Raw genomic sequence first — 21506 nt, 5'->3', positions numbered from 1 at the left:
TATGGCAGCCCACAGGTCGGCAATTAAGTCGGCCATTGCTAAGGGTACCAGCGAACAGCCGATCGCTAGGCATTTCCTCCAGGCACGTCATCCGTTGATATCGCTACGTTACCGTATGATAGATCATGTACCTGCTACTAGATGAGGGGGTGATAGGGGACACAAATTACTTCAGTTAGAAACTAGGTGGATCTATCGCCTTGGGACACTCCAGCCAAAGGGGCTCAATGAGCATATGGGTCTCAATTCCTTTATGTAAAACATGAACACCTAGGTCCCATCTCTTCTGTCATCCGGTAACCTTTATGGCAGTTCTGCTAGGCTGTGTTATTGGTACTATGTGTATGCTATATGACGTTATTCATCACATCAACATTAATACTGGCTGTTGTAAACATACTGTATTTCCCATGACTGTTCTATGCATGTTTATGTATTGTGATTGCATTGTATTGGTTTATCATTATACAGCGGTATTTGTGTATGCGTCGCCATGGTGATGGACACTGGAGAATGACGTCTGTTTATCTGACGTCAGGGGATGCGACTACGGACCCGGGCGGGTGATCCGAGTTCCGGAAGTGCACACACGCATGCTGGGTACACTCACTTGGTATTTAGGTAAGCACTTGTTTGTATTTGTTTGACCTGATGAAAATGCCTTATTAAACGGCATTGAAACGTTGCCATTTAAATGACCTGATTCATGTGCGTTTATCCCGATGCCTGGAGTGCCACACCGTTCGTTGTGTATGTTTCCCACTATGTGTGGGCACCCAGCGCAGTAAGGTACTGAAATAGGAGAGCCGGACTCCCAGTTGTCTATATATATATATATATATATATATATATATATATATATATATATATATATAAAAATCGAAAAACCGCACACATTTCAATAATCATCCAGGGTGCTGTAATTCCATATAAATCGCATATTATTCCAATCTCAGCAGTAAAACCAGTTCCAGCCGAAAAGAAATCAGCACACCACCAACTTAAAGTTCATCATATTGCTTCTAATTGCAGCAGCATAATAACAATCAACAAGTATCCATTAAGGATGAGCATATGTCTGGGTACAATACTTTACGTGTCCTTCTGGATAACAAACACGGAGCCTCAGTCCCCTCTGCCCGACAGCTGTTTCGGTGGGCTTCAACCTTCCTCAAGGGCATAAACACAACTAACACCTCCACTGCTTAAATGTAAACGAGTGCCCGTCAATGGCCTCAGCGTACCCACACACACCTGCACTGCAGCCATTATTGCTCACCTGTTTGGAATCCTAATCACAGCCACATCAGTTTCGGTTGGAACTGGTTTTCTGCTGAGATTGGAATAATATATATATATATATATATATATATATATACATAGTCCATATACATAATGCCCCCAGTAGTGCCGGTGACACGCTGCCCCCAGTAATGCCAGTTACACATTGCCCCAGTAGTGCCAGTTACACATTGCAACAAGAAATGCCAGTTACATATTGGCCCCACTAATGTCAGTTACACATTTCCCCCAGCAATGTCAGTTACACATTGCCCCCAATAATGTCAGTTACACAGTGCCCCCAGTAATGTCAGTTACACATTTCCCCCAGTAATGTCAGTTACACATTGCCCCCAGTAATGTCAGTTACACATTGTCCCCAGTAATGTCAGTTACACATTGCCCCCAGTAATGTCAGTTACACATTTCCCTCAGTAATGTCAGTTACAAATTGCCCCAGTAGTGCTAGTCGCACATTGCCCCCAGTAATGTCAGTTACACATTTCCCCTAGTAATGTCAGTTACACACTGCCCCCAGTAATGTCAGTTACACATTGCCCCCAGTAATGTCAGTTACACATTGCCCCCAGTAATGTCAGTTACACATTGCCCCCAGTAGTGCTAGTCGCACATTGCCCCCAGTAGTGCAAGTCGCACATTGCCCCCAGTAGAGCAAGTTACACATTGCAACAAGAAATGCCAATTACACATTGCCCCCCGTAATGCCAGTTACACATGGCCCCCCAGTAATGCCAGTTACACATGGCCCCCCAGTAATGCCAGTTACACACTGCCCCCAGTAATGCTAGTTACACATTGCCCCCATTAGTTCTAGTCGCACCTTGCCCGCAGTAGTGTCAGTCGCACATTGCCCCCAGTAGTGTCAGTCGCACATTGCCCCCAGTAGTGCCAGTTACACATAGCCCCCAGTAGTGCCAGTTACACATTGCCCTCACTAGTGGCAGTCACACATTTCCCCCAGTAGTGCCAGTTACACATAGCCCCCAGTACAGCCAGACACATAATGCCCCTGGTAATAGTGCTCACTCCTCCGTTGCTGCTCTTGCTTCTGCTGTCACTGCTGCCTCAGTGTCTCCTATCTGAGGAGAGGAGAGCACAGCACGCATCTCTCCTTCCCCTCACTGTGGTGGCCATTTGAAACATGTTGCCAGCTTGTGAGTCAATCAAATCTTGCAGGCTGGCAGCCAGTCAGGAGCCGCTGCTGCCAGACCGCAAGCCCTGATTGGCTGGCGGATATGGAACACAGGGAGGGGAGGGAGAGACGCGCACTGCGCTCTCCTCTCCTCAGGCAGACTTACAGACGGGGAAGCAGAGGCAGCGACAGCAGGGAACTGCTGGGCCAAGTCGCAGACCTTCCACAACGCCATTTGTGATTACATAATTTTGGAAAAGACCTTCAGGAGCAGTGTTCTGGAGCGTTCTGGACCAAAAATAGCCCTGAAGTAATACCAGTGACTTGTAGTAGCCAGCATTTGACGTTTAACTTGGCATCTTCTTTTTCAAGCGGAATGAAGCTTTTTAGAAAGTGTAAAGATTATAAATAATGTTGAATAGCTGTGTGACTTTAATGTAGAGATGAGCGGGTTCGGTTTTACTTGGTTTTACTCGGATTTACTCGGTTCTCAAAACGGCATCTTATTGGCTCACGGATGTCACGTGTTTTGGATAGCCAATAGAAAAAATCCGGATAAAACCGAACTGGCGTTAATTCTGGCGTTAAATCCGAACCCGCTCATCACTACTTTAATGGTCACTTGTTGAAGCTACAGCTAATTGGTCTCAAGCTGTTTTATGGTATTACTATTTTGAAGTAATTTGGTACATTTAGTATTACATGAGGGTGGTTAAATACGTAAAGTAACAAGACCTCTCATGTGTGTAATGTTCTCTGTTTCATTCTAAATTCCTGCCAGCCCAGAGCAGATAGACCACTGCATCCCCTCACGACCATTAGACTGCACCTACTGTCCCTACTTCAGCTGTATTAATCAACCACCGTCGTGCTTCTCGGAGCATCCCCAGAGTCTCACGCCTAAAGTGGGATGTAGCCTGATGAGTGCCAGCTGTCAATAAAATTTGCGTTTTTGCAAAACAAGTACAATGTGTGCATTTGGGGACAAATTCAGAAGAAAAATTTAATTTTTTTTTACATTATCCAATTTTTTTTGTAGAAAAATTGTCGCTGTTCAAGCATTGTAACTGCTCCTTTTTCTATGCATCAGTTAATATATATATATATATATATATATATATATATATATATATTTTTTTTTTTTTTTAATGGAAATGACTGTAAAACCACAATTTAAAATAGGGGGTGTAAATGAGTAATTATAATGGCTCTATTCTGCTACTCCTTTTGTATAGCCACTTGTGGAAACAAGGCTGACAATCGTGTCATGTTGTTTTTTTTTCTCACCATTTATCTCATTCAATGTACTTGAAACATGAGAAAAACATATCATATTTACAGCAAAGCAAAGAAAAAAAGCACAGCTCTAAGTGCATATATCACACAGCTTATTGCATTCAGGTCATTTGTCGATGTCTCCTGGGAGATACACAAGACAAGGCGCTTTGTAAAACACTTTTATCTATGGTATTATGCAGTGTTTATCCAAGTATGTATTGCCTTTAGGTTTGTTGTTATGTTATATTCATCATTTTAACTACTAGTAAAATTACAATTGGATCATAAAGCCTTTGAGTAGTGTGAAAATTTGATATGTAGGTTTGTTGTGTGTCGTGAGAAAGTCTAAAAGTTGTTTAGGTAAATCAAGAAGGTATTACAAATATAGAAATGAATGGACTTGACATAAGAAGGATTATAGGAGAAATGCTTGCTGTTTTATATGCCATGGCGCAATGTATTGCTTCTCATTTTACCGGAACAGCTTAGTTTTCTAGATGAATAGATTACCTATCCCCACATTGTACCCCATTCCCAAAATTGTTAATGCTATAAATGTGAGAAAGGCAGTTTCACCTTCTGAATTTACTGTGTCTGTGGCTTGGGATGAGTTAATTTAGTAGCCAAAACACATCAGTTCCATTGTTCTCATTATATAATGAAACCTGTTAATCATCTAGGTAACTCTTTGCAGGGCCACAATTAGGCGATGGCTAAGGGCGCATGGGCACCGGATTTGATGGGTGCTGAGATGGTGCGCCACTACTGATATACAGTACAGCTGTGGCCCGCCCACTGGTAAAAGGAGCACTCGGTGATGGTTGACTGTGTTGCACGTACAGTATATAGCAGACACAATGATACATATTATCAGCTCTCAGCACACAATCCTGGCCGCACACTGCGCCGCCCATCTACAGCAATGCCGACCGTCATAGTGCAGCATGCCTGGGAGCAGCCAATCCTAGTTAATTCCCCTCACTTTGCACCCTGGTAGGACTTGTTTATCTACCACCTTCATTGGTGAGCGAGTGTATTTGTAGACTACCACAGACCTCCAACTCATTACTCAAGGACATCTCTGGTGGCTTAAGGAAGAAGAACAAACCATACTCAGAGATAGATTGGTCTGCAATAGGTCTTATCAATGAATTAATGATGGGCACATTAAAATATAAAAAAACAGTATTCCAAGATATTGTACTTGGTGTATAGCACCCTCTAAGTATTTCATATATATATATATATATATATATATATATATATATATATGTATACACTGCTCAAAAAAATAAAGGGAACACTTAAACAGCACAATGTAACTCCAAGTCAACCACACTTCTGTGAAATCAAACTGTCCACTTAGGAAGCAACACTGATTGACAATCAATTTCACATGCTGTTGTGCAAATGGAATAGACAACAGGTGGAAATTATAGGCAATTAGCAAGACACTCCCAATAAAGGAGTTGTTCTGCAGGTGGTGACCACAGACCACTTCTCAGCTCCTATGCTTTCTAGCTGATGTTGTGGTCACATTTGAAAGCTGGCGGTGCTTTCACTCTAGTGGTAGCATGAGACGGAGTCTACAACCCACACAAGTGGCTCAGGTAGTGCAGCTCATCCAGGATGGCGTGGAGGAGGCCATAGGACGGCAACAACCCAGCAGCAGGACCGCTACCTCCGCCTTTGTGCAAGGAGAAACAGGAGGAGCACTGCCAGAGCCCTGCAAAATGACCTCCAGCAAGCCACAAATGTGCATGTGTCTACTTAAACGATCCAGACTCCATGAGGGTGGTATGAGGGCCCGACGTCCACAAGTGGGGGTTGTGCTTACAGCATAACACCGTGCAGGACGTTTGGCATTTGCCAGAGAACACCAAGATTGGCAAATTCGCCACTGGCGCCCTGTGCTCTTCACAGATGAAAGCAGGTTCTCACTGAGCACATGTGACAGATGTGACAGAGTCTGGAGACGCCAAGGAGAACGTTCTGCTGCCTGCAACATCCTCCAGCATGACCGGTTTGGCAGTGGGTCAGTAATGGTGTGGGGTGGCATTTCTTTGGGGGGCCGCACAGCCCTCCATGTGCTCGCCAGAGGTAGCCTGACTGCCATTAGGTACCGAGATGAGATCCTCAGACCCCTTGTGAGACCATATGCTGGTGCGGTTGGCCCTGGGTTCCTCCTAATGCAAGACAATGCTAGACCTCTTGTGGCTGGAGTGTGTCAGCAGTTCCTGCAAGACGAAGGCATTGATGCTATGGACTGGCCCGCCTGTTCCCCAGACCTGAATCCAATTGAGCACATCTGGGACATCATGTCTCGCTCCATCCACCAACGTTGCACCACAGACTGTCCAGGAGTTTGCGGATTCTTTAGTCCAGGTCTGGGAGGAGATCCCTCAGGAGACCATCCGCCACCTTATCAGGAGCATGCCCAGGCGTTGTAGGGAGGTCATACAGGCACGTGGAGGCCACACACACTACTGAGCCTCAATTTGACTTGTTTTAAGGATATTACATCAAAGTTGGATCAGCCTGTAGTGTGTTTTTCCACTTTAATTTTGAGTGTGACTCCAAATCCAGACCTCCATGGGTTAATAAATTTGATTTCCATTGATAATTTTGTGTGATTTTGTTGTCACCACATTCAACTATGTAAAGAACAAAGTATTTCATAAGAATATTTCATTCATTCAGAACTAGGATGTGTTATTTCAGTGTTCCCTTTATTTTTTTGAGCAGTGTATAAAGTATAATAAGCCGGCACTCCTTGTCTGTGTAAATTAATATCGTCGGTGCCCTCCCTTGTAACGGTCCCCATGTGTTAACCGAGAAACATACAGCATTCGTGGGGCGGCACTCATACGACTTGTAAGAAAACACAGGATCCCGATATGTGGTCAACGTTTCAGAATTTTTACTCCAATTCTTGCGTCAGGATACAAACAATAAGTGCTTAAATACAACAAGTGGCTACACCCCCGGAAACGCAGTCCGTAAGTGTACAAAACTTAATTTTACATTAGTGAAACACAATATCAAAATCACGAAAAAATGACTATATTAAGAACAAAGTTTTTTTAATAAAAACATTGTGTATAAGAACATAAGTCACAAATTTGACTATGTATTAATCATTTGTGTCATTGTGCTAAAAATCGATGTGCTAAAGTTAAAACCCAAATATCAACACATGGGGTGTTAACCCTGTAACTGCTGGTCTTGGTAACTTAATAGAAATGCTCTGTTATCTGTAAAGACAGTTTTATGCAGAGGCAGAACTCTGGGAGGCAACGGAGTCAGCTGCCGCCGGGCTCCTGCTTTGAAGGGGGGCACCTCTCCTCCTGTTCTATGTGTTCAGCGACATTAATCAATTAAGTTAATTGACAGCAGCCGGTATCTCTTCCGTAGCCGACTTCCCCACTAGTCACTACACCTTACAAATCACACCCTCTTTATTATAGATACACTGGAAGCATACTTGCCTACCTGACCCTCTCCATGAGGGAGAAAATGCTCTGTTTCTGGACTTTCCTGGTAATGTATGATTGCCATCACCTGTGGTGAGCTCGTTAATTGATAAGAAAGGTGTTTCACCACAGGTGATGTCAATCATACATTACCAGGGAAGTCCAGGAACAGACTGACCCTCTCCAGGAGGGAGAAAATAGCTAGGCAAGTATGACTGGAAGCCGACAACTTACTGATGAAGCTATTTGCTCCTATAAAGGAAGCATGAGAATTCTAACTATATGAAGTTATTTCTCTGACAATTACAAGTAACTTCATATAGTTAGAATTCTCCCACTTCCTGTGCAAGAGCACATATCTCCATCAGTAATGTGCATGCTTCCAGTGTTATAGGTTGTGGGTTCTAATCCTGGATATGACACTTGCAAATTAATTGTCAGAGAAATAATCAGCATTAGGAGTGACTGAGCAGATCTATGTAGTGTGTGGCTGGACCCCTACATAGATCTGTCTAGTTGCAACGGTTTTGTAGTAGCTTCATATAGTTAGAATCTGTAGGCTTGCTATGCAGGAGCAAATGTGTGAGTGTATATATATATATACATATATATATATATATATATATATATATATATAGACAGACACCAATATTTTCCTTGCCTCCGGGCAGCTGGTTCAGACTTACGCCACTGGTTCTATGTATACTACAAGTGTTACATCCAACACAAACAAATGTTACATTGTATTATTAAACGGAATCCTTGTTAGGTAATTCGTTCTTACACTAACAGCAGTCATCAGCTCCTGAAATGATTCTGCTTTCTCAAGATGTGACTGTGTTTCCGGGGGTGTAGCCACTTGTTGTATTTAAGCACTTATTGTTTGCTTCACTTGTATCCTGACGAAAGAATTGGAGTAAAAATTCTAAAACGTTGACCCCATATCGGGATCCTGTGTTTTCTTGCAAGTCGTATGAGTGCCGCCCCACGAATGCTATATATATGTATATATATATATATATATATATATATATATATATGCCAAATACCACTGACTGACTCACTGACTCATCACAAAATCTCCAGAACCAGGACTAGGTACTTGAAATGTGGACAGTGGCTTTGTTTTGTGACTTAGGCACCTACTAAGAAGGGATTTTTCAAACGTTCACGCCCAAGGGGGTGAAAAAGGGTGACATGTGTTTTTTCATTATCTCTTAATCCAGATAAGATTTAGATTTTGGTTTTGCATACAACGTTACCAAATTAAGTGCCTAAATAGTTTATACATTTTTAGCAGCATGTTAATCTACGTTTAAAAACAATCATTTTTTAACTATTCTTTTTTGTTTCATTTTAAATTGGAGGATTGTTAGGGGCTTCTTTAGCATCCACCCAAAACTGTCTTCATTCCAAGAATTCCTCAGATCCCATCAGACTACTATTTCCAGTTCAAACGGCTGCAGTTCCCGGTAAAGGTCTGCTACGCCATGACCAGTAACAAAGCTCAGGGGCAGAATTTGAAAGTGGCTGGTGTGGATCTGAGGAGTGACTGCTTCTCCTATGCAGGTAAATGTATGAAGCAGTGATAATAGTGGAAAAGTGAGCCAGGGGAGAAGTTGCCCATGGCAACCAATCAGCATTGAAGTAACATTTATAATTTGCATACTATAAAATTATACAGAGCAGTTGATTGGTTGCCGTGGGCAACTTCTCCACTGGCTCATTTCTCCACACTTATCACTGCTTCATACATTTACCCCATGGCCAGTTGTATGTTGCTTGTTCCAGTGTCAGCTCCTTTGACAGCCTGGACATTCTCCAGTCTAAAGGTAAGACTAAAAATGCATATATATATACTGTATATTTATTTATTTATTTACAAAATGGTGTGGTATACTGAGACAGATTTTACCAACATGATTGGACACATTAGATCACATGACCGTGCATTATTTGCCAACTACTGCACACCTTAGGTTTGATGTACTTCCAATTGTCATTTGAAACCACATCACAACGCCACAGCTGTATCACTCCACAAGTGTAAACAGGTCCAGCTCTCACAGAGACACTGCTCACAGGGAAGCAACATATCACTGCCTCACTATGACAAATATTTCTGAAACATTTCCCAAAATGTAAAAATTGACCACATAACTCAAATGATCACACATCAGACCTCATTACACGATACAATTATACACGACATATGACTTGCACAATGATGATCTATTCAAGCAGCCTCTTCAGAATCTGTAAACATCTGTGTCACCCTACATTATCTCCACATATAACTATTTTGTCACAACAGGGACCATTTTATAAGATTGATATACCACTCTTGAGTGTGCCTGCGGCCTCGTGCGTATATCAGAGCGTGACCGCACACCCAAGAGTGGTATATCTATTACATTGCTGTATATATAGAGCCGGCACTCCCTCATATACATCATTGTTACGTGCCCTGGTGCCCTCTGAGGTATTTACAGACCAACATAGTAATCTCCAAATGCAGAGGCACTCATTGGACTTTTAAAGAATTCAGACTTGAGACAAAATTGTTAGGTCAGCTTTTCAGTCACTGGGACCATTTTCAAGAACATGATTCAGTGAGTGTGTGTGTGAGTGTGTGTGTGTGTGTGTGTGTGTGTGTGTGTGTGTGTGTGTGTGTGTGTGTGTGTGTGTGTGTGTGAAGCTACCAGCATAACTGACAACCTAGGTATAAATAGGCACCTAAATGTTGATAAATTGATTAGGTGCCTATTTATATCTGTATTGTTGGGTATAATTCAGAACTACTGGGTCCTTATAACAGCCTACAGTGATGCTGTTATTTACTTCTATGATTTGTAGTGTATCTCTGTGGAGTTGTTCTTTGGAAGGCACCAGGCACAGTAACCATTTACAGGTTTTATAGGCTTGTAGTGCCAGCCCCATGGAACATTATTTTATAGACAGATAGTCTCACTGCCCCCGTGTGGTACCCCCCCCACTCCCACTGAGGTGCGCACCCCAACTCCCACAAACTGAATGCATGCGAGACAGACTTAGACAATTATATAGATATGTATTGCACCAGTTAAACATTTTACACAAATTTTTAAATAAATCTAGCACTTTTCTCTGACGTCCTAGTGGATGCTGGGGACTCCATCAGGACCATGGGGATTAGCGGCTCCGCAGGAGACAGGGCACAAAAATAAAGCTTTAGGATCAGGTGGTGTGCACTGGCTCCTCCCCCTATGACCCTCCTCCAAGCCTCAGTTAGGTTTTTGTGCCCGTCCGAGCAGGGTGCAATCTAGGTGGCTCTCCTAAAGAGCTGCTTAGAAAAAGTTTTTAGGTTTTTTATTTTACAGTGAGTCCTGCTGGCAACAGGCTCACTGCAACGAGGGACTTAGGGGAGAAGAAGTGAACTCACCTGCGTGCAGGATGGATTGGCTTCTTAGGCTACTGGACACCATTAGCTCCAGAGGGATCGAACACAGGCCCAGCCATGGAGTCCGGTCCCGGAGCCGCGCCGCCGACCCCCTTGCAGATGCCGAAAAGTGAAGAGGTCCAGAAACCGGCGGCAGAAGACTTTTCAGTCTTCATGAGGTAGCGCACAGCACTGCAGCTGTGCACCATTGTCACACACTTCACACCAGCGGTCACGGAGGGTGCAGGGCGCTGCAGGGGGCGCCCTGGGCAGCAATGAGAATACCTTGTTCTGGCTAAAAAATACATCACATATAGCCCCTGGGGCTATATGGATGTATTTAACCCCTGCCAGGTCTCACAAACTCCGGAGAAGAGCCCGCCGAAATAGGGGGCGGGGCCTATCTCCTCAGCACACAGCGCCATTTTCCTGCTCAGCTCCGCTGCGAGGAAGGCTCCCAGGACTCTCCCCTGCACTGCACTACAGAAACAGGGTAAAACAGAGAGGGGGGGGCACTTTTTTGGCGTTTTTTATATATATATATTAAGCTGCTATAAGGGAGACAACACTTCTATAGGGTTGTTCCTATATATTTATAGCGCTTGGGTGTGTGCTGGCAAACTCTCCCTCTGTCTCCCCAAAGGGCTAGTGGGGTCCTGTCTTCGATAAGAGCATTCCCTGTGTGTCTGCTGTGTGTCGGTACGTGTGTGTCGACATGTATGAGGACGATGTTGGTGTGGAGGCGGAGCAATTGCCGGTAATGGTGATGTCACCCCCTAGGGAGTCGACACCGGAATGGATGGCTTTGTTTATGGAATTACGTGATAATGTCAGCACATTACAAAAATCAGTTGACGACATGAGACAGCCGGCAAACCAGTTAGTACCTGTACTGGCGTCTCAGACACCGTCAGGGGCTGTAAAACGCCCTTTACCTCAGTCGGTCGACACAGACCCAGACACGGACACCGAATCTAGTGTCGACGGTGAAGAAACAAACGTATTTTCCAGTAGGGCCACACGTTATATGATCACGGCAATGAAGGAGGCTTTGCATATCTCTGATACTGCATGTACCACAAAAAGGGGTATTATGTGGGGTCTGAAAAAACTACCTGTAGTTTTTCCTGAATCAGACGAATTGAATGAAGTGTGTGATGAAGCGTGGGTTAACCCCGATAGAAAACTGCTAATTTCAAAGAAGTTATTGGCATTATATCCTTTCCCGCCAGAGGTTAGGGCGCGCTGGGAAACACCCCCTAGGGTGGATAAGGCGCTCACACGCTTATCAAAACAAGTGGTGTTACCGTCTCTTGAAACGGCCGCCCTCAAGGATCCAGCGGATAGGAGGCTGGAAACTACCCTGAAAAGTATATACACTCATACTGGTGTTATACTGCGACCAGCCATCGCCTCTGCATGGATGTGCAGTGCTGGGGTGGTTTGGTTGGATTCCCTGACTGAAAATATTGATACCCTAGATAGGGACAGTATTTTATTGACTTTAGAGCAATTAAAGGATGCTTTTCTTTATATGCGAGATGCTCAGAGGGATATTTGCACTCTGGCATCGAGAGTAAGTGCGATGTCCATATCTGCCAGAAGAAGTTTATGGACGCGACAATGGTCAGGTGATGCGGATTCCAAACGGCATATGGAAGTATTGCCGTATAAGGGGGAGGAATTATTTGGGGTCGGTCTATCGGATTTGGTGGCCACGGCAACAGCCGGGAAATCCACCTTTTTACCTCAGGTCCCCTCCCAACAGAAAAAGACACCGTCTTTTCAGCCGCAGTCCTTTCGTTCCTATAGGAACAAGCGGGCGAAAGGACAGTCATATTTGCCCCGAGGCAAAGGAAAGGGTAAGAGAGTGCACCAAGCAGCTTCTTCCCAGGAGCAGAAGCCCGCCCCGGCTTCTGCAAAGCCCTCAGCATGACGTTGGGGCTTTACAAGCGGACTCAGGGGCGGTGGGGGGTCGACTCAAGAATTTCAGCGCACAGTGGGCTCACTCACAGGTGGACCCCTGGATCCTGCAGATAGTATCTCAGGGTTACAGGTTGGAATTCGAGAAGTCTCCCCCTCGCCGGTTCCTAAAGTCTGCTCTGCCAACGTCTCCCTCAGACAGGGCGACGGTATTGGAAGCCATTCACAAGCTGTATTCTCAGCAGGTGATAGTCAAGGTACCCCTCCTACAACAGGGAAAGGGGTATTATTCCACACTATTTGTGGTACCGAAGCCGGACGGCTCGGTAAGACCTATTCTAAATCTGAAATCTTTGAACCTGTACATACAAAAATTCAAGTTCAAGATGGAGTCACTCAGAGCAGTGATAGCGAATCTGGAAGAAGGGGACTTTATGGTGTCCCTGGACATCAAGGATGCTTACCTGCATGTCCCAATTTGCCCTTCACATCAAGGGTACCTCAGGTTCGTGGTGCAAAACTGTCATTATCAGTTTCAGACGCTGCCGTTTGGATTGTCCACGGCACCTCGGGTCTTTACCAAGGTAATGGCCGAAATGATGTTTCTTCTGCGAAGAAAAGGCGTATTAATTATCCCTTACTTGGACGATCTCCTGATAAGGGCAAGGTCCAGGGAACAGCTGGGGGACGTAGTAGCACTAACCCAAGTAGTGCTGCAACAGCACGGGTGGATTCTGAATTTTCCAAAATCTCAATTGACCCCGACGACACGTCTGCTGTTCCTGGGAATGATTCTGGACACGGTTCAGAAAAAGGTGTTTCTTCCGGAGGAGAAAGCCAGGGAGTTATCCGAACTTGTCAGGAACCTCCTAAAACCAGGGAAAGTGTCTGTGCATCAATGCACAAGAGTCCTGGGAAAGATGGTGGCTTCTTACGAAGCGATTCCATTCGGCAGATTCCACGCAAGAACTTTTCAGTGGGATCTGCTGGACAAATGGTCCGGATCGCATCTGCAGATGCATCAGCGGATAACCTTATCGCCACGGACAAGGGTGTCTCTTCTGTGGTGGTTGCAGAGTGCTCAACTGTTAGAGGGCCGCAGATTCGGCATACAGGACTGGGTCCTGGTGACCACGGATGCCAGTCTGAGAGGCTGGGGAGCGGTCACACAGGGAAGAAACTTCCAGGGAGTATGGTCAAGCCTGGAGATGTCTCTTCACATAAATATACTGGAGCTAAGAGCGATTTACAATGCTCTAAGCCTGGCAAAACCCCTGCTTCAGGGTCAGCCGGTGTTGATCCAGTCGGACAACATCACGGCAGTCGCCCACGTAAACAGACAGGGCGGCACAAGAAGCAGGAGAGCAATGGCAGAAGCTGCAAGGATTCTTCGCTGGGCGGAAGATCATGTGATAGCACTGTCAGCAGTGTTCATTCCGGGAGTGGACAACTGGGAAGCAGACTTCCTCAGCAGACACGATCTACACCCGGGAGAGTGGGGACTTCATCCAGAAGTCTTCCACATGATTGTGAACCGTTGGGAAAAACCAAAGGTGGACATGATGGCGTCTCGCCTCAACAAAAAACTGGACAGGTATTGCGCCAGGTCAAGAGACCCTCAGGCAATAGCTGTGGACGCTCTGGTAACACCGTGGGTGTTCCAGTCAGTGTATGTGTTTCCTCCTCTGCCTCTCATACCAAAAGTACTGAGAATTATACGGCAAAGGGGAGTAAGAACGATACTCGTGGCTCCGGATTGGCCAAGAAGAACTTGGTACCCGGAACTTCAGGAGATGCTCACGGAAGATCCGTGGCCTCTACCTCTAAGACGGGACCTGCTTCAGCAGGGACCGTGTCTATTCCAAGACTTACCGCGGCTGCGTTTGACGGCATGGCGGTTGAACGCCGAATTCTAAGGGAAAAAGGCATTCCGGAAGAGGTCATTCCTACACTGGTAAAAGCCAGGAAGGAGGTGACTGCACAACATTATCACCGCATTTGGAGAAAATATGTTGCGTGGTTTGAGGCCAGGAAGGCCCCCACGGAGGAATTTCAATTGGGTCGATTCCTACATTTCCTGCAAACAGGATTGTCTATGGGCCTCAAATTGGGGTCCATTAAGGTTCAAATTTCGGCCCTGTCGATTTTCTTCCAGAAAGAATTGGCTTCAGTTCCTGAAGTCCAGACTTTTGTAAAAGGAGTACTACATATACAGCCCCCGGTTGTGCCCCCAGTGGCTCCGTGGGACCTTAATGTAGTTTTGGATTTTCTCAAATCCCATTGGTTTGAGCCACTCAAATCGGTGGATTTGAAATATCTTACATGGAAAGTAACCATGCTACTGGCCCTGGCTTCAGCCAGGAGAGTGTCAGAATTGGCGGCTTTATCGTATAAAAGCCCATATCTGATTTTCCATTCGGACAGGGCAGAACTGCGGACGCGTCCTCATTTTCTGCCTAAGGTGGTGTCAGCGTTTCACCTGAACCAGCCTATTGTGGTGCCTGCGGCTACTAGCGATTTGGAGGATTCCAAGTTGCTGGACGTTGTCAGGGCATTGAAAATATATATTTCAAGGACGGCTGGAGTCAGAAAATCTGACTCGCTGTTTATACTGTATGCACCCAACAAGCTGGGTGCTACTGCTTCTAAGCAGACGATTGCTCGTTGGATTTGTAGCACAATTCAACTTGCACATTCTGTGGCAGGCCTGCCACAGCCTAAATCTGTCAAGGCCCATTCCACAAGGAAGGTGGGCTCATCCTGGGCGGCTGCCCGAGGGGTCTCGGCATTACAACTCTGCCGAGCAGCTACGTGGTCGGGGGAGAACACGTTTGTAAAATTCTACAAATTTGATACCCTGGCTAAAGAGGACCTGGAGTTCTCTCATTCGGTGCTGCAGAGTCATCCGCACTCTCCCGCCCGTTTGGGAGCTTTGGTATAATCCCCATGGTCCTGACGGAGTCCCCAGCATCCACTAGGACGTCAGAGAAAATAAGATTTTACTTACCGATAAATCTATTTCTCGTAGTCCGTAGTGGATGCTGGGCGCCCATCCCAAGTGCGGATTGTCTGCAATACTTGTACATAGTTATTGTTACAAAAAAATCGGGTTGTTATTGTTGTGAGCCGTCTGTTCAGAGGCTCCTACGTTTGTCATACTGTTAACTGGATTCAGATCACAAGTTGTACGGTGTGATTGGTGTGGCTGGTATGAGTCTTACCCGGGATTCAAAATCCTTCCTTATTGTGTACGCTCGTCCGGGCACAGTATCCTAACTGAGGCTTGGAGGAGGGTCATAGGGGGAGGAGCCAGTGCACACCACCTGATCCTAAAGCTTTATTTTTGTGCCCTGTCTCCTGCGGAGCCGCTAATCCCCATGGTCCTGACGGAGTCCCCAGCATCCACTACGGACTACGAGAAATAGATTTATCGGTAAGTAAAATCTTATTATATGTCACTCAAAGACTGTAATATAAATATATAAATCTTATAAAGCCATCAAAGTGATTGAGAAATAGCCTGTGGGGAACAGTTATGGTAACTGCTGCATAGTTACTGTGGACACAACTTGCTGTAGCCCATCCCAACAAGGTAGATGCTAGTGTTCGCCCGTAGCTCCTCCCCCTGGTGACGTAGCTCCTCCCCTCAACACGTCACAAGGTCCCTTCAGCCCCTCCGATATAGAACCAAGATTCAAGTGGCCTAAGGGACCTATGATGTCAGGGGGAGGAGCCACATCCCCAGGGGGAGGAGCTAGGCAAGCGGGATAGTTCTTCTATCCACTCCACTAACTACTACCTTTAGTAACCCGGTGGCGAGCCCACGAGGGTACATTTCGGGTACCATGTTCGGGCGTGGCTCCTCCCCCTGGTGACATCATAGGTCCCTTACCCAACTTGGATTTAGAACCAACCCATGCAGAAAAGGGAATTTGGATGAGTCATCGTAGTAAGTTACTAGGGGCTTGTGCATATATATATATATTTGTGTACAACCACTTTATAAGAACAAACTGTCACTGTTCCAGTTAGATGTATTGTTTTGTTATGCTGTCCTGTTTTGTAAGTAAATTCAGATAGTACCTTACTAGAAAATGCATATATTACAGTCCTATCATAGTGCTCTGGACACTGCCAAACATATTTCCAATCTCTCATCGCTGCACAAGCCTCTAACCCCAAGCGACTTTTTAATACATTTAAATCACTTCTTGTCCCTCCCTCATCCTACCCACCAGCCACTATCAGTGCGCTTGATCTTGCGTCCTATTTCAAGGACAAGATTGATAAGATCCGAAATGAAATGGTATGCTCTTCCATAGACAGTGACCTACTCAATTCCCTTCCTGAACCCTCTAACACCTTCTTTTCATTTGATCCCAAAAATGAAGATGAAGAATCTGCACTCTTCTCATCTGCCTACTCTACTACCTCTCCTCTTGATTCTACACCCTCACAAATCAGTAAATCTCTGTCCCCTGTGCTCATCCCAACCTTAACTAACATCTGTAATCTCTCTCTGTCTAGTGGTATTTCCTTCTCTGTACAAGCATGCAGTGATTACTCCCATTCTGGGGAAAAAAATAAAAAATTCTGACCCAAACACTCTCTCAAACTACCGTCCCATCTCTCAGCTCGCATGCCCCTCCAAGCTACTTGAGAGACTTGCCTACACTCACCTCACACACTTTCTTAACTCACACAGCTTACTGGACCCACTTCAGTCAGGATTTTGTGCTCAACACTCCACAGAGATAGCACTAACTAAGGTAGTGAATGAGCTGGTCACTGCTAAATCTACAGGCCATTACTCACTACTTATTCTCCTTGATCTCTCTGCTGCCTTTGAGACTGTTGACCACTCTCCTCATACAAACACTACAATCCCTAGGTCTTAAGGACACAGCCCTTTCTTGGTTCTCATCCTACTTATCTACTCGCTCCTTTAGTGTTCGTTTCTCTGATTCCACCTCCTCTTTGCTACCTCTCTCAGTTGGAGTACCGCAAGGCTCAGTCTTGGATCCTCTGCTTTTCTCTATCTATAACACATATCTTGGCAAACTAATCAGCGCTTTCGGATTTCAGTATCATCTGTATGTGGATGATACTCAAATCTACCTATCCTCCCCAGATTTGTCACCATCTGTATTGGGCCGTGTCACTGAATGCCTTTCTGCCATTTCATCTTGGATGACATCTCGCCACCTCAAACTTAATATTTCCAAAACAAAATTAATTATATTTCCACCGGCCAATAGTAGTTCCCAACCTGATATCTCTATCACTGTTGATAACTCAGCAATCATCCCTACCCCACAAGCCCGCTGCCTAGTTGTCATTCATGACTCTGATCTGTCCTTTTTTCCCCACATTCAATCTGTCTCAAAATCATGTTACATACATCTAAGAAACATATCCAAAATACGCCCTTATCTTACACAAGACACAGCAAAAACTCTGATCCATGCTCTCATTATATCCCGCATTGATTATTGTAATAGTCTCCTGACTGGTCTTCCCAAACATAGGCTCTCACCACTACAATCCATTTTGAATGCAGCTGCAAGGCTAATCTTCCTCACTAGACGTTCATCATCTGCAGATCCGCTCTGTCAGTCCCTCCATTGGTTACCGGTATTCTACCGTATTAAATATAAAATACTTTTGCTTACATACAAGGCTATTAACCAAACTGCACCAACATACATCTCCTCACTAATCTCAAGATATCTTCCTAACCGGGCTTCACCCACTCTGTGGAATGCCCTCCCACGCACAGTAAGACTCACCTCTAGTCTCCAAACCTTTAAACGTTCCCTGAAAACTCACCTCTTCAGACAAGCCTTTCAAATTCGGGACCCACCCACATAAACCTTCAATGCTTCCCTATCTAATTACATCCTCTCTGTACAGTACACATAACCTCTCATATTTTGTCTTTCTTTACTCTCACACCCTCCTGACCCTTTTCCAAAATTGCTGGGTGATCATACCACACAACCCATTAAGAACCTAGCAATCTGGTGGACCATTATGCAGTATGTAGCATCTATCCTTGTGTATCAATGCCTATTTCACTATAGATTGTAAGCTTGCGAGCAGGGCCTTCCTACCTCTATGTCTGTCTGTTTTTACCCAGTTTTGTACTATTACTGTTGTCTAATTGTAAAGTGCAACGGAATATGCTGCGCTATATAAGAAACTGTTAATAATAATAATAAATCTATTATTTATTAAACCAATCATAGTTAATTTTATTAATTTGTCATCATTAGAAATACAATCCATTTTCACTGTGGTAATAAGACCAGTACTGACCTGATTTCCAGACTTGCAAACATAAGTTCTGTTCCGCCGAATGCTTCTCTTGAAGAACCCAGAGCAGCCATCACATGCATAAACTCCATAATGTTTACCAGAACTGCGGTCCCCGCATACTTTACAAGGAATGTCCAAGATGCGACCTGTAGGCAGTTATATAGTTATATAGGTGATGTCAGTAAAATAATTCATTATGTTGTATACATACAGTGAATTACCAACGTATTGGAATTACTGACATAGGGCAATTGCTACCATGAACCACAAAAACAACTGCAGTGTAAATTTTAATGTTTCAATAAATAATCCTAAATGGTGGAGCTGTGTTTGATACCTTTGTAGCCCTTACAATACTTTTCACTGTAGTACAAACAATAGGCATCTGCATTATCACTAACTACTTAGTAATCGTGCCTGTATCAAGGTTTCTCAACCTTTTCATATCACTTATATCTTTATAAATTCAAATGTCCACTTATAACCTCTTATTGTGTCATAATATCCCTGATACTCCATAAAATGTGTTCATGTATTTAAACAATCATTTAATTTCTGTAAATGTATACCAAGCAACCTTTTACATCTTTAAATATTGTAATAAAGAGTACAGGATTTTGGGTGAACATTAACTTTTTTTTTTTTTTTAAATTTCCCCCCACTTAAATATAACAGAGAACATTGAATAATCTTGATTTTAATCATTAGACCAGTAGGTTTCCAAACTCAATCCTCAAGGCACCCTAACGTTCCAGTTTTTAAGGATATCATACTTGAGCACAGATGGTTTAATCATAATGAATGAGGTACTAATTAAGTCACCTGTGCTCAAGCATATGCATATCCTTGGAACCTGGATCATTAGTGTGCCTTGAGGACTGAGTTTGGGAACCACTGCATCAGGCAGTTGATGAATATAATTAATTGATTAAAGTTACGCAATGCGGTAATAAAATGTTGTCCATGGATTGGGCTGTGAAATTTTAAACAGTTTGCTGCAAGAAAACATGAATGTGTCCAAAGCTGTCATCCAATGCATCTATAGATCTATTGGGGGTCATTCCGAGTTCATCGCTAGCAGAAAATGTTCGCTATGCAGCGATGATTCAAAAAAATGGCACTTCTGTGCATGCGTATGCGGCGCAATGCGCACGCGCGACGTACTTTCACAACGGCCGATGTAGTTTCACACAAGGTCTAGCAAAGCTTTTTAGTCGCACTGGTGGCCGCAGAGTGATTGACATGAAGTGGGCGTTTCTGGGTGTCAACTGACCGTTTTCAGGAACTGTTCGGAAAAACGCAGGCGTGTCAGGAAAAATGCAGGCGTGGCTGGGCGAATGCAGGGCGTGCTCGTGACGTCAAAACAGGAACTGAACAGTCTGAAGTGATCGCAAGCGCTGAGTAGATCTGAAGCTACTCTGAAACTGCACAAAATTATTTTGTAGCCGCTGTGCAATCCTTTCGTTCGCACTTCTGCTAAGCTAAAATACACTCCCAGTGGGCGGCGGCATAGCGTTTGCACGGCTGCTAAAAACAGCTAGCGAGCGATCAACTCGGAATGACCCCCATTATGTATAGGGGTCTCATTACTAAGCCTTGTATGGAGGTAAAGTGGATGGAGAAAAAGTACCAGCGAATCGGCTCCTAATTGTCATTTTTCAAACCCAGCCTGTAACATGACAGGTAGTAGCTGATTGGCTGGTACTTTATCTCCATCCAAGGCTTTGTAAATAGACTCCTCAATGACCCTTATTTAATAGCCTGCAAGTTTTGCCTTTTAAATTAAATTATTGCTGCTTTAAATCTATGAGCTAAATTTCCAGAATCTCACCGGTTTATGCAACTTGCACCTATTACATAAAGACCTATGTTTGATTGAGGTCTGGACTTTTTACAAAGTACTCACACACCAATGTAATGTAAGAGATAGGTAGTAGAGGGAAATGTGGTGACATGTGCTTTGGTTGGTGGCCCTTTGGAAATAGCCATAACTGCAGTATATTCCTCCTAGAATGGACTACTATGCTTCTTGTTTGTAGTACAGGTTGAGTATCCCATATCCAAATATTCCGAAATACGGAATATTCCGAAATACAGACTTTTTTGAGTGAGAGTGAGATAGTGAAACCTTTGTTTTTTGATGGCTCAATGTACACAAACTTTGTTTAATACACAAAGTTATTAAAAATATTGTATTAAATGACCTTCAGGCTGTGTGTATAAGGTGTATATGAAACATAAATGCATTCTGTGCTTAGATTTAGGTCCCATTACCATGATATCTCATTATGGTATGCAATTATTCCAAAATACGGAAAAATCCCATATCCAAAATACCTCTGGTCCCAAGCATTTTGGATAAGGGATACTCAACCTGTATACTATTGTGAAGGAACCAGTGTCTATTGCCCTTAACATGGACCAAAGATGCAACTCCCAAGACCAATATGGGACATGGTCATTGCCATGTAAAAATCCCATAGCAATGTTCCTTTCACAGAATATGCATTTCTCTAGAATAGCTTAGACCTGAATAGGGGGTATCGAACTACATTTATCTTTCCAATTCTAGTGTTTAGACTTGCATGGGTCTTCACCCTGCAGACCTCCAGCTGCTGTGGAACTACACATCCCAGCACGCACACACAGTTTTGCTGTTAAG

At 44.2% G+C, this 21506-nt stretch overlaps 1 protein-coding gene across 1 annotated transcript in view; it reads right to left on the bottom strand.

Moving 5' to 3' along the window:
• NR2E1 (nuclear receptor subfamily 2 group E member 1) overlaps positions 1 to 21506 on the bottom strand; it is a 73167-nt gene that overhangs the window by 31916 nt on the left and 19745 nt on the right. The window contains exon 2 of the mRNA XM_063919690.1: positions 18845 to 18990. Coding sequence (XP_063775760.1) covers positions 18845 to 18990 — 146 coding nt within the window. The remainder of the gene's footprint in view (positions 1 to 18844; positions 18991 to 21506) is intronic.

Source organism: Pseudophryne corroboree, chromosome 4 (assembly GCF_028390025.1).
Source record: "Pseudophryne corroboree isolate aPseCor3 chromosome 4, aPseCor3.hap2, whole genome shotgun sequence".
Classification (NCBI taxonomy): domain Eukaryota; kingdom Metazoa; phylum Chordata; class Amphibia; order Anura; family Myobatrachidae; genus Pseudophryne; species Pseudophryne corroboree.
This window is presented reverse-complemented; position numbering and strand designations above follow the sequence as displayed.